Source organism: Mastomys coucha, unplaced genomic scaffold (genome assembly GCF_008632895.1).
Source record: "Mastomys coucha isolate ucsf_1 unplaced genomic scaffold, UCSF_Mcou_1 pScaffold7, whole genome shotgun sequence".
Lineage (NCBI taxonomy): Eukaryota > Metazoa > Chordata > Mammalia > Rodentia > Muridae > Mastomys > Mastomys coucha.
The window spans coordinates 13,639,686-13,654,102 of NW_022196913.1; the positions used below are offsets into that span (position 1 = coordinate 13,639,686).

The 14,417-nt window shown below is 42.3% G+C and overlaps 1 protein-coding gene across 2 annotated transcripts in view; it reads left to right on the plus strand.

Moving 5' to 3' along the window:
- Positions 1 to 13,688, plus strand: part of Adarb2 (adenosine deaminase RNA specific B2 (inactive)) — a 532,727-nt gene extending 519,039 nt beyond the window's left edge. For both annotated transcript variants that reach the window (XM_031358852.1, XM_031358853.1), the window contains 2 exons: positions 4,163 to 4,341; positions 7,840 to 13,688. In XM_031358852.1, coding sequence (XP_031214712.1) covers positions 4,163 to 4,341; positions 7,840 to 8,016 — 356 coding nt within the window. In that variant the 3' untranslated portion in view covers positions 8,017 to 13,688. The remainder of the gene's footprint in view (positions 1 to 4,162; positions 4,342 to 7,839) is intronic.
- The last annotated feature ends 729 nt before the right edge of the window (positions 13,689 to 14,417 follow it).

The window sequence follows — 14,417 nt, forward strand, 5'->3', positions numbered from 1 at the left end:
TTTTTGGAGGGGAAACTGGGAAATGAGAAATTTACATGTAAATAAAGAAAATATCTAATAAAAAAAGAAAAAAATTTAGAAAATCTACATATAATAAGTGAGCTCTTTTATATATGTAGAAATATTTCATAGAAAACAAATGTCTCTCTAGGGACCAAAAAAACAGGAAAGCCTGAGCGTCACCTCACCAGCTTATTAACGTATCTTCAAAGCTCTATTCGCATCCAAGGGACTGTGTATGTGAATGTGATGGGGGTGGCCAACGGGAAACAAAAAGAATCACCTGAAACAGAGTAAAAGTGGCACAAATTGAGAAGGCAGCCTTTTCATGGGGACTCAGAAGAAGGCCATCCTCAGAGTTTCATAACCATGCCACCCTCTGTCACCAGGCCATCTTTTATCACCACACCACACCATTTGTGGTCCTTCTCATGGAAAGAGGCGACCTGGTGCCAACCAACAAGGATAAGGAACTAGACTCCCCCTCCTGCCAACACGATCTCCTAACCACTGTGCATTGCTGCCATCCTGCAGGGTTTACCCTACAGCAAATACTGTGCTGCTGGACTGATGTGAATGTTCTGGGTGGTAATCATATGTTTCATTGCACATTGGTAAATCTGCACAGCACATTCAAGCGAGTCTGGCACGCAGCTCCATCTCCTTTACTATAATCAAAACCAATCATTAATTATAGCAATGTCAAAATCATTCTGCTGGCACTAATGCTTAGTAAACATTCCGAATGATGTTTCTTTGTGGTGATGTTTTTATAAATGCCATCAAAGGTTGGATTTCCATTCCACCAAGATGCTTTAGAGAGGATTTTTGTTCTTGCAGGTAAAGAGTAGAATAAAAATAATCTTTAAACTAGAGGCTCAGAGCATAAGTAGACAATGATAACTCCTGCAGAAGTATTAAAGGTAAATGTTGGACAAATGTCTAAATGTCAAAAAATATATGTTTAATATAAAAATAATCCTGACTTCTGCTTGTTGGTGGGTTACTCTATCCTCTGAAACAATCAGGTAATTTATCACTAAGCTGGGGATATTTTCTGTCCTATAACTGGGAATATTTTGTTGTGTGGCTTAGAGAAGACTAAGCAAAGTAGAGTTGACCTTCAAATCATTCTTTTAATAACAATTGGTATCGCATTTGATGTTTAGACTGTGCTCTTTTCTGTTGCATTTGATCTCTACTTAACCTTACAAAATGAAGTTGCCATCATCAGAGAACAAAAGAGGAGAATGAATGGTGTGTGCCAAGGCTCCAGGATGGAAATAGGCTGGAAGCCAGTTCTCCAGTTTCTAAGTCCTGAGACTGGTCTTTATGTTGAATCCCACAAGTCTATCAGCCTTCAGCTTCCATCCAATGTACTGCTCATGTTCCACCTTTCCCCTATATTCTCCATGGCTCATCACAAGAATGCTCATGGGTAACTTTCTGAGACTGCTAAAGCCCTGGTGAGTCTGACAGCCAAGGGTGTTGAGAGCAGAGCTCAGCCAGGCAGCAGCTGAGCCTTCTCCAAGGCAGGTGTGTGTGCTTGCTGAGAGCCAAGGGCGAAGCTCAATGCTGTCTCCAGGAAAGCAGAAATAGGAAGAGAAGAGGAGGCAGAGATGGGATGAATTGCAAGGAACCAGGAAGGTCGTGTGTTGAGATCAGACATTTGAAAGCATTCCTCTGAGTTCAGAATTTAGGATTTTGGAGAAGCCCCAAATATGTGCTTCGGCAGTCAATCCCAACATAAAAACAAGAAAGATGGGAAACAAGGAAGGGAAGAGAAGAGCCCGCAAAGAACAGAGGGGATTGCAGTCTGCTGAGCCTGGCTGCCCACAATTCCCAAGCAGCTATCACATCCCTTTGTACGCAGTCATCCCTAACCTCAACAGCTGCCTCTTCCTGCCAACATGGTCCCTGCCCAGTAGGACAGTCTATGGCTGCCAATGGGCCAGATTGTTTCCCCCTGCCCAGCTCTCAGGAGTGGGCAGCCACAATAGCGAATCACTTCTAGGGGAAAGAGCTGACATGGAATTTGCCTGAATGTCCAACAGTGCCCATCCATGACCAGAAGAAGGTCACAGGGTGACTTTCAGTCTGGGATCTGGGCTGTTTAGGTGGCAATTGGCAAAGCTAAATGGCCATGTGCTGAGAGAACATGCCTTAGTTCTATCCCAGAATATTGGAGCTGGGGACACAGGAGGATCCTGAAATCTGCATCTGTGTAAAAAAAAAGTTGAGCAGGTCTTCTGCTGAGACAGGAACTATTCCCTTATATGGAGCTGAATACAGGTCCTAGCCTCCTGATGTGCCCTTCCAGTAGTGATTTATAGCTGGAATGCTTCCCAACACCTGAGCTTCTCTACTAAGGGTAGCACAACCCAGGAATTCATGAGCAGCCATCCTGTTGAAGTAATGCAATGCTCTTGCAGAAACCTCTGGTACCTACCTCCCAGGAGGCTCCACACACTCATGTGATAAACAGACAGACCTGAGAGCTCCAGGATATGTTCATCCCTTTGATACTTTGACACAATATTTTCATCTGCAAAATTCACATGAGAAAATCACACAAGTTACAAAACGAAACACGGCATCAACAACGAAGCAACAACAAAAGAGCAAGCTTATGTTTTGACTGTCAAGGTTTGAAAGTGAAATGGTCCCAGTAGACACTTGTGTTTCAGTGCTTGGATCCCACATGCTAGGTCTATTTAAGAAGGTTGTGGAACCTTTAAGAAGTACAGCCTTGATGAAGGAATTAGAGGACAGACCTTGAGCTTGTATAGCCCAACGTCACTTCTTATTCACCCTCTACTTCCTGACAATAGAGGAAATATGGCCAACTAGCTTCCCACTCCTGATGCCTGCCATGCCTTCCCCTTCATGGTGGAATGTGTCTCCTCCAACTGTAAGCCAGGAAAAAAAAAAATGCATCCTTCCTTAAATTGTCTGCCAGTCATTTTATCACAGCAATAAAAAAAGTAACTGATACATTAAGTTAGTGATTTTGTGGTGGGGCGCATTCATAGCGATCCTTGGCCACATGGAGTTCATCATGGGTTAAATATGCCTCCTAGTAAGTCCACCTGTCTAGTGTCAATGGCTAAGGAAACAGAAGAGAGAATGCAGGGATATGTGAATGGTAAGTTTAACCTCCACAAGGTAAAACTAGACAAGAGGAGAAAGAGATCCATCTGGACTGCCTTTGGACCAGGACTTGTACAGGTAAAGCTATAGGAGCTGTGGGCAATGAGAGATACAAGAGGCATGGGGAGAAGAAAACCTACAAGGGTTTCTAGGCTGGAAACCAAACTTTCTAGAACATCGTTAAAGTGCCCAGACCAAAGACCAAATTCCTTGTCTGCTTATATTCATGGTGGGTCCCTGAGACTCTGAGCAAAGACTGGCCATACAGTAGATCCCATAGACCTTAGGATGGTGCCATTTGTTATATGCAGAGTTGCTGTGGACACCATCTGGCAGTATTTATCTGGGCCACCTGACTCCAAACCTTGAGTATTTTTTGCATGATTTCTCCTCAGAGGTCAAGGGTCAGCAAACATAACCCTCAAAAAGCAACAGAGGGACAAAAATGAGAAATCACCAGACTGTTGGCTGTGTTGGATCCTTGGGATGATCAGAGAGGGCAGATATTTGCTGTAGGTTACCAGAAACCTCACCCCAACATTTCCAGGAAGTCCTAATCAAAGATGAGGAGCACTCCAAGATAACCAGGCAGGAGGTAAGGCTGGAACTGAGAGTGTAAGCTGGAAAGCACAGTGAGATGCCAGGCTACTCGGGAGAGCATCTCCAAGAGTGGGAAGTTTTGGCTTTCTCCCTCTGCTCTGCAGTGTGAAGGATGACTGTAAGGGTCACAACCCCACCTGGACATCGGAATACACAGTCTAACAAGGGAGGATAGGTACACTGTAAAAGCGGGGTTTAATGAAAATTCTGGAAGCCTCATAGTCAAGATGAGGTTTTCAACCTCCAGTTAGACAGGTAAAACTGTACCTTCAACAAGACTAAGTTTTAAAAAAGAAAAGTGGGACAGTGTTTATGAGAGTGTCTCATCCCAGCTCAAACTTCTAATTATCTGCTCTCACAGAAGCCCTGTTTGCGCCGAAAGTTTGATTGCCTCCCATTTCTCTCTTGACAGGTGTGAGTAACGCCGAGGCCCGGCAGCCAGGAAAGTCTCCCCACTTCAGTGCCAACTGGGTCGTGGGCAGCACCGACCTGGAGATCATTAATGCCACAACTGGGAAGAGGAGCTGTGGGGCCTCATCCCGGCTCTGCAAGCACATGTTTTCTGCTCGGTGGGCACGGCTGCATGGTAGGGTAGGTCGCACCGGTCCTTTCTGGGGAGAAAATTAGCTATACCTGGGCTCTAGTTAAAACCCTAAGGAAGCTCCAGGGAAAACAGACGTCATTGGGTCTGCAGTAATTATGAAACAGGATGTGCAAAGTGATTCCCAGGGTTACTGTCTTTTCTCCAACTGCCCAGGAATTTCCTCCGTGCACTTACAGCTTTGCTACCCAAATGTAGAGTGTGTCTCTGTGAAATCAAGCTGCAAAGGAGGTTATTGGTGGACACCTAATGCCATCAAACTGTGCCAGTTGGTTTGTGCAGGGTGTCATAAGAAAGGTATATAAAGAGGAGAGAAGACTCTATGGTTAAGTACACTTGACTAAAACTTGTGGTTACATTCAGTTTGAGAAATTGTGGCCACACACAACTGTCTGTAGCTCTAGTTTCAGGGGATCTAGTGCCCTCTTTTGGCCCCTGCAGGCACTGCACACTTATTGTACACAAACATACATCAAAGACCACACATAAAATAGAATAATATAATTATTGGTTGATGTTGTTCGTAGGTGCTGCAGTAGAGAGAGATGCATGCCAAGATGCTAAGCCTTCATTTTCTGATGGATCAGAGGGGTATAGCCTCTCAGAGAAGACTGACACCTAGCTAGCACATTCCAGTTACTTTATTCAAACATCATACAAGGTTAACTGGGGCTGGGAAAGGTTCCATCTACCAAAGTTAGCTTGCCCTTGCTGCTAAATGAGAACAGACCACCCATATAAATCACAGTCCATTTTGACCGTGGCTAACCATAACCAAAATTAAGAACTTCAGTTTTGCCAGGAGTGTCTTCAGGACCAAGATTAGTATGGCTGCAAGCTCTCATACAGCACCAAGTGCAGACCCTCCAGATAGACAACACTTCTTCAAGGATCAAACAGTCTCAAAACAATTTCTCAGCATCTACTGATTGACCCAAACATAGCAAAGGCTTTGCTGGAACATTTCACTCAAAGCCAGACATAAAGGCTTTACTATACATTTCATTTAAAGCCAGACGTAAAGGCTCTATTCTACAGATCACTACATATAGTAGATCTCTTTTTTAAAACATTAAAAAGAGAAAAGGAATTTAATATTATTACAAGTTCATATATAAAGAGATTACTCCTCAGAGAAAGCAGATAAGGGCTTGCAAGGTGGCTTAGTGGATAAAAGCACTTGCCACCAAGCTTGAGGATCCAAGTTCAGTCTTTAATTCCTACATGGCAAAGAAGAGAATTGACTCCTGCAAGTTGGCCTCTAACCTCCAAATGCATGTTGTAGCATGTACACACACACACACACACACACACACACACACACACACATAAGGGAGGAAAAGAAGGAAGAAGTTAGGAAAAATGAAAAAGAGTGGGTGATTTCCAACTAAGTTTCAAAAATGGTGACTGTTAGGGTTAACACTTTCCCCAACCCAGAATGGCTACCCATTTCTACTACAAGAATGTTCCAGAATCTGTGTTCCACTCATAAATAGATAACAGCTACAATTGGTTGGTTAAAACTGAAGTGCGGGCTTTTATATACTTTTAAAGCATCACAGATTATAATAAAAAATACAGTGCAGATAGTAAAAATAAGCTCATGAAGAAAAGTATTTTGCTCATTTTCCTGTATTGGGATATAACTCAATCAATGAAACTCTTGCTATGCAAGCACAGGGATTTGAGTTCAAGCCCCAGAGATCATGTGAAAAGGCCCAGGATTGTTGACTATTAGTCCCAGAATTGGGAGGCAAAGATAGGTGGATTCCTGGGGCTAGCTGTCCAGCTAGCCACCCTAGCCTAATCAGCAAAGTCTAGGCTAATGAGAGACCCTGTCGTAGAGAAAAAAGGAGGGAGTGAGAGAGACAGACAGACAGAGATAGAGATGGAGATATGGAGAGGGAAGTAGGGAGAGAGACAGAATAAAGCTGGCTGTTCTGGAAGAACAGTACTCCTGAGGTTGGTCCATGGTCTCCGAATGCACCTTCACACATAAGTGCACCCATATGACATGCACACCCAATAGTCATGTCTGGATTTGTATATCAACCAGTAGAAAAACAGATATACAAACACAAACATTTTTGTCTACTCAGAGAATATTGAAGATTACAGTTATTTAAGAGTCTGCCTCTGCTTCCTCTGCCTCTGCCTCTGCCTGCCTCTGCCTCTGCCACTGCCACTGCCTCTGCCTCCTCTGCCTCGCCTCTGCCTCTCTGCCTCTGCCTCTGCCTCTGCCTCTGCCTCTGCCTCTGCCTCTGCCTCTGCCTCTGCCTCTGCCTCTGCCAGAGCCGTGCAAATGTGGGTCCATGGCACAGTATGCTGCAGTCCTGATTAGAACTCTCTGCCTCTGCTATGCCTTCTCTGATCCCTTTTCCCATATCTCAGTTCTTCCAAAGAGTTTGGAAAGTTTGGGGAAGCAGAAGCTCTTCTTGTCCATATGATCATGAGGTTGTTGGCCACAGAGTGGATACACTGATTACGAACACTCCGGGGAGAGCCTGTAGGGAATCTAAAGTTCCCCTACCTCTGCCTTCCCGCCCACTTGTTGGGGATATAGAGAATGTTCTCCCTGCCTTACATTGCTCCAACCTTTGCCTCCTGTGACTCTGAAGCCCAATAACATCCTACTTTTACTGCCTTCCTAGTTAACTAACAACATAACTCAAAGTCCTTCTCTCCTGCCTGCCACAATGCTGGTATACACAAACCCAACCTAGCAATCCTTCTCCTCCTGATCAGGTTTTATTATTGGTGCCATTCTGTTTCTTTCTGAGGTTGCTGGGTTTTCTTTTTGAGTTGGGGTCTTCTTAAATATCCAAGATTGCCCTCGAACATATCCATTCTCCTAAACCTCCTAAATAAGTGTGTGTCATCACACCCAGCTAAGAAATCAGTGTTCAATTCTTAATAGAAGGTAAGTGGTTTGTCACCTTATACATGTGTTAATCATCTATGCTTCTGATGAAGCAAAGCATTCTTAATAATTGGTGTTTTCACAAAAATTTCCCAAGAGAACTCAGATAAATGCACTTCAGTTTGGTTTGGTTTGGTTTGGTTTTTTTTTTACATGTATGTGTATGTATGAGTTCATATGTTGAGGAGGGAGAATGAATGTGCACATGAGTTTGGAGGCCAAAAGTCAATGCTGGGTCTGATATAGGGTCTCTCACTGAACTTGAAACTCAAGTGGCTGACTAGCTAGCCAGATAGTCTCAGGCACTTACCTGTCTCCACCACGCCAGTGCTGGGATTATACGTATGCACCAACTCATTCAGCTTTTTACATGCATGCTAGGGATCTGGGCTGAGGTCCTTATGCTTGTGAGCCAGGCATTTTACCAAAGAATCCATCTCTTAAGGCCCTGCCGCTGTAGTGTTAGAGAGAAAGAGAAGCAAAAGGTTGAGATCACGCTAGTAGTTTGCTTGTGAAATTCCTTGTGTTAACATGACTGGCTGAATGCACTGTCTCCATCTTTCCACAGCTAAGCACACGGATCCCAGGCCATGGAGACACACCATCCATGTACTGTGAGGCCAAGTGTGGGGCTCACACCTACCAGTCTGTTAAACAGCAGCTCTTCAGGGCTTTTCAGAAAGCTGGTCTTGGCACCTGGGTGAGAAAACCTCCAGAGCAAGATCAGTTTCTACTAAGTCCCTAAGTCTCTAGACTCCTTTGCTACTGGACCAGAGTGAGATGCCTGGAGAAGATGAAGCCGTATGATGGTGTGGTGTGTTCATCAGTTCTTAACCTTTGTTCTCCTTCATTGTTCAGGAACACACAGCTCCGCGTGTGGATGAGGGATTAGATTTGAGTTTGGGTTATGCTGCTTCTCCCTAGGCTGTTAGTTCCGAGAACCCTGTCCACCATAGCTAGAAATAGAAGCATTATTGTATCAGCCCCATCCCTTACTGGGTGTCAAAAGGAAATTATCTGTTCAGGTAAGGGGAGCCCAGAGGCAAGAGTGAAAAGTGGGTACTAAAGTGTAGCTTCGTGCAACTTCCACTGGGCTTCCCTTCCCTTCCAAGGGCCTCTCTAATGGTGTGATCAAGTCTCACCAGCACAAGTTTATACGACATTTCAAGATAAGCCACCAGTGAACAGGAAAGCCATGGGCTCCCCAACTCCAAAGAACCCAACAGGAATGCTATATTGCTTTTCATAGATAATGACAGCTATGTAAGTGAAAACTGTAAGATGGTTAACCACTACCCAATAATATCTCTACTAGGGACTGGGAATAAAATTGAGTCTTAGATCAAATTCTAAATTTTAAGTGAATTTTTATTAGATAGAAAGCATACAGACACACACACACATGCGCACACAGACACACACACACACACACACATGCGCACACAGACACACACACACACACTCACACACTCACACACACACACACACACTCACACACACACACACACACACACACTCACACACACACACATGCGCACACAGACACACACACATACACACACACACACACACCACTCAGTGCAATCTTAGGTTTGAGGAGCTATATGCTTTCTATCATTTTAGGTTCCTTGATCATCATGTTGCATGAATAAAATAATAACAATGAAAATAATGATGACTTACCATAGCTGTCAAAATTAAAGACAGAACCATGCCACTTTTAGAATGAGTATTAGAATTCATGAGTGGACATAGATTTCTTTAATATTTAGCCTACATCATCATCCCTATGAGGAAAAAAATACAGGCAAGGGGAGGCATGTTGCGAACCAATGTTTCTTGAACTAATTGTTTTTAAACACTTGGCGCTAGCTCATTTCTAACATTCATCAAGTTAGTTTACATGTATCTAATCTTTTCTATTTTAAAAAAATCCCATCTGACGGGCTGGAGAGAGGGCTCAGCAGTTCAGAGCACTTGCTGCGTTTATAGAGGATTCTGGTTGAGTTCCCAGCTTCTGCATGGCAGATAACAACCACCCATAACTCCAGCCCCAGTGGCTCCACACATCCCTGCAGTACACCTATATAAATGTGGGCAAATTATCATAGACATAAAGTTAAAATAAATAAATCCTTTTTAATCCCATCTGAGATGCATTAAGGATTTCTGTTTCATTTTGTTTTGTTTTTAAAGAATAGGGGGAACCATGTCTAGAATATGGGAGTCTTGATTAGAATTCCAGTTCATCAGTCCCCAGTAAAATTCAATCATTACATCATGATGCTTTTATTCTATCTTATACTACAGATATCATAAGATGCAGTAAACATGAAATACATTGAATTGTAGCTATCTGATTCAATAAAAAGAAGAGTGGAGATATTAATTCCCGGGATTTAATATGAGATCACATCACTAAAGTCCTTTGAGAAAAGAATATGAGCACCATTGTAGGAATATTTTCAAGATAAACTTTCAAAGACATGCAAATGTTTCTGAAAATGAGTGATTCATATCACTTGCTCATAAATACTGAGGAAAGTGTAATCTTAACTCAGGGTAAAGGCTAAGATCAAAATGCCAACTTACAGTGATCTCTGATAACTTGACATATCACTAGGAGGAAGCTTAGAAACCCAAGACACCTTGAGAACTGAATGTGGCTTAGCTGCAATCCTTCAAATGTTAGGCACAATTTCTTCCTAGCTGAACTCTAGAACCTGCCCTCAAACCATTTTTGTTCTGAGCTATTAAATGGAGAACACACAGCACTTCAGAGCAGTGAGCTCCAAACAGTGTTGTGGCTTATAAAATTAATTGGCAATAACTTTGGGGTCTTAAACAAGATGGAAAGGGGCAGAATGGGGTACCTTTCTGATACTCTCAGTGAATCCCATCACTTTGGCCTAGAGAAAGCAGTGACTACCCAGAACCATCATGGGTATAAATTCCAGGGCTAAGTTTATGACTCATAGTGTCTATAGTACTGTTTTTCCAGAAATGACCCAAACTTTCCTAAAGGTGATTTTTCTCTTTCTGAAAGAAGGATTCATTCCACCCTTGCGCACTAGCATAGAGATTTGCTTACTTATTTTAATCACATGTACATGTGTGTGATTGTGTGTGGGTATGTGCATGTGTGTGCAGGTTGTGCAAGAGGCTGAAGAGGGTGTCAGGGCTGCTGAAGAGTCATAGGCAGTTGTGAGACACTCTGTGTGGGTGCTGGGAAGCAAACATGGGTCCTCTGGAAGATGCTTTTAACTACTGAGTTAACTCTCCAGCCCTGAGAATCACTTGTTAAGTCAACAGGAGATTCCTATGTAGGAGAGTTAGGGGAATCCACATTTGTTTATGGAGGTAAAAGAATTCTTTAATGCGACAAGTACAGTTTTAAGAAACTACAGCTTTTCCAAAGACACATCATGGAAAATGCTTTTTTTCAATAGTTGACTATCTTGCAAGATAAGTGTCAGAGTGTAAAATAAAGGAGATGGGAGGAAGGAGGCAGAGGGTCCCTGGGTCCCTTCAATGAAAAGAGACTTACTGAAATTACCTAAGGTGAATCCTGCCACATGCTTAGAAGCAGAGGTCAGGAAAAGACAATCTTCTAAGAAACAAGAAACACAAAGAGGTATTAAGAAGGAAGAATGAAAGGCCAGCGTACATTTATTATCTGAAGCAGACAAGTAAACTCGTCAGCATTACACACCTATACCATGTTGGGCCATATATGTGCTACCCCAGACCTGCAGAAACCCAGCCCACTCCAGAAGTAGCCAGTTACTAAATCTGGTGTAGCATCTGGTGTACATGGAACAATACATGGGACGTAGCAACGAATGTATGTGAAGCCCTGAAAGGGACAGTGGCAAAACCTTATGGGTTTTCCTCACCTTTGTATCCACAAAAGCATCCCAACACTACGTTAGGCTGCCCTGAGTTAGTATCTTGGGAGTGCCTCAGAGACACCCCATCTGAAGTTTCTATGAGAGTGAAACATAAATAGGTGACATTTATCTATTAGTCACTCTGAAAACAAACACAATCAAGTGAATCCAAAAGAATGTGGTTAGAGTATGAAGACGACATGCAGGCTTCTTAGCCACCACCTTGGCTGTTTCTTATCTATCTGATTTATCCCCAAACCGTCCCCTCCCCCTGAATCTCTTTGAACGTTACACCCTCTGTTTTCAAATCCTCTGTCTTCTGTATCTACATCCATTGAGCCTCACTCCTAAAGTGCAAATAGAAGTCAGCATTATCTTTATCTGTCTCCAAAACACATGTTGCTTTCCTATTGGGGAGATAAGCACATTAGGGTTTCCTGCCTGGTTCTCAGTCAGAACACCAGTGTCTGATCGTTTGTGAGTCCTCCCCACCGGATCTCGCCCCATAGTAAAGGCCAGGAGGACACATAAGCACTGCTCATTCACCTGCAGCAAAAGATTTCCCAACAATGTATAATATCGAGTTACTGAATTCAGGATTTCTTTGGATTGGGGGTTTCGCCAAGAAGACTTGCAAGTCTCTAACAGTCATTTCCTTTTGATTTCTCTGCTTCTTTTGGAGCCTGTATATATCTGTCACGCTATTATTGATTTTGTGATGTCTTGTTGTCTCTCACAGATGTCAGGCTAAGTTGCTTTTCCAAAAGATGCATAGCTCATATTTTTTCCACATAATTTCCTTCTCACAGGACAGTTCTTACGAACAAATTTAAATGCTTTTTGTATAGTGTTTACCATATTTGATGAGCCATAAATAGTAAATACATAGTATACCAATGCCCAGAATAGAATAGTTAACAGTATTTTGATGAAATACTATTTTTAGATTATAAATTTCAAGATGAGTCTATAGTATCTTGTTTAAAAAAATTTAAAAAGACAATTGAAATTTAAATATAGTAGACATTTTTTTATTTAGGGAAACTTCTATGATCACTTTTAAGAAGCCATTCTAATAAAATGACCTAATTGGCCCAAAAGATAATAGCTATCACTTTCTAATAGCAACCAAAGGAAATTTAGAAAATGTCTTTCTTTTTATGTACTACCATTTGACTGCTGTGACCACTGCTTCGCGCCGAAGTCTCAGCATTCAACAAAACTTGTTTCTCCATCACTCTTATCTAGGACAGTTTTCAGAATCTACAATCTCGTATAGGACTAAGAAATCCACTATGCTGAACATTTCTAAAACTACCCCAGCTCTGGATGTTTACATAGTTCATGAATGAGTGGGGAACTCAAAGTGCTGCCCCAGGAAAGACTATAGCACCAAAAATCAACCCTTGGCTGGGGTTTGGGGTGGGGGAGTGATATAATGTTGTTAGGGGAAACATGGGGCGTGGACTGGGGTATTCTACGGAGAGCGTGGAGCGAGTTGACCCCTGGGCATTGTCCATGGTTCTGACTCGTAGTTGATCACGGAAACAACTATTTCTGGAAACACTAAGGTATCCATGGCTCTTGTATGAAGGTGATGAGTGATGTGAGGAAATAAAGAAACAGACACAAAATGACATAGGTGGAGACCACCAGAGAGAAGCCATGGGGAACGGAGCATGGTTCCATACAGTTCCTCCCACCCACCCCAAGTCTGGGAAACCAGAAAATGGGGTTGCTCACCCTCCCGGCAATTCTGCTTCTTTAGATTCACTTCTTCCTTCCCACCACCATCTTCCTGTTGACTGCTAAACATCTGCCCTGTTTGTTCTGATTCCCTGGTATACCTGAGAGAAGTGAAGTACCAGGGAGATTGCTGCTTATGGAGGAAGCTCCCTGTGTGTTCGTGTGATCGCATGACTTACAGGGATTTGCAGCGGCCCTTCTGGACCCCCAGAGCATGTCCATTTCATCTGGCTTCCAACCAAAAGAATCGTAGATCGCCATGTCGCAAGAAATTTAAACCAAACAATAGTACCCCTGCAGGGAATGTACAGTATCGAAACCTGGAGAAAATATCACCTTATTTCCCAACTCATCATTTTTTAAAAGGTTGGAGAGATGATACACCCTTTTAAAGATAAAATAAAAAATTATCTGAATTCCAGTGCCTCTTTCACATGGGCACCCGATTTCTATCACCCAGAAGTCTGTGAATCAATTTAAAGAAATCTTTCCCAGCAGTGCCAGCTAATTTTCAGCACTTTTTAAGCAAAATGAACTTTAAAAAAAAAAAAAGTCATTCTTAGTTGAAGGTATGTACATAAAAAAGCATGATTGAATGGCAATATTGTATCAATGGATGTATATTTGTAATATTTGTAAAATAAAAAATCCAAAACCTTACAATATGAATTTACACATGTTAATTTGCCTCTTCTAAGTTCTGTAAATTGCACTTTGGTGATAACTGATAAGTGAATGTTTCTCTTAAGTGAATAAAAATATCAAGTAAAGTTGTTCTTTCCTGGATTGTCTGGCCTTTTTCATCAAGCAGTGTATCGGGAAGCATCTGAAACACTGTGTTATACGGGACTTAGGTAGAGCCTGAGCTAGGCCCACTTTCTTCAGAGAAATAGAATATTTGTCTCTAAAACCTTTTTCTCTAATAATATTCATGCCAGTTATCAGAATGTGCCAGAGAAGCATTCACTAGCCCGGATGTTGCCCTTTTAGAATGTATGTAATCAAATTAGTAACTCTCATGGACCTGGGAATGAAACTTCCTGTCTTCAAGCCTTGAGTGACTTCATGTGTAAGGTTGAACCTCAGTTTTCTCACTGTTAGGTGTTGGAGACAAGAGATATCTACAATTTCACTGGATTTCCCAGAGGACTCAAAGAAATCAAGGTGCTACCATGCTTTAAAATGCTAATGCTTGTAAAGATATAGCAATGGCTGTCAATTGTCCTGCTGAACACTGACCCTAATGGATACTCGGGCGTATGATAAGCCTAAAGTTTCACCAGGGGACGTTTACAACCTCAGCCATTAGTCTGCATGAACACTAGTATTACCCCAATAGCACATGCTGCTTCTTTCCAGAGATAAAAGCTTGGGCAATGTATTCATAGAGGGGCATTTGCTAATGAAAAGGTCTTTGGGTTTTTCTCCCATTACCCTAAGAATAGACAAAAACTAAAAAAAAAATGTTGAACAGGGGTCCTCTATACTAACATTTGAAAAATTGAGTAAT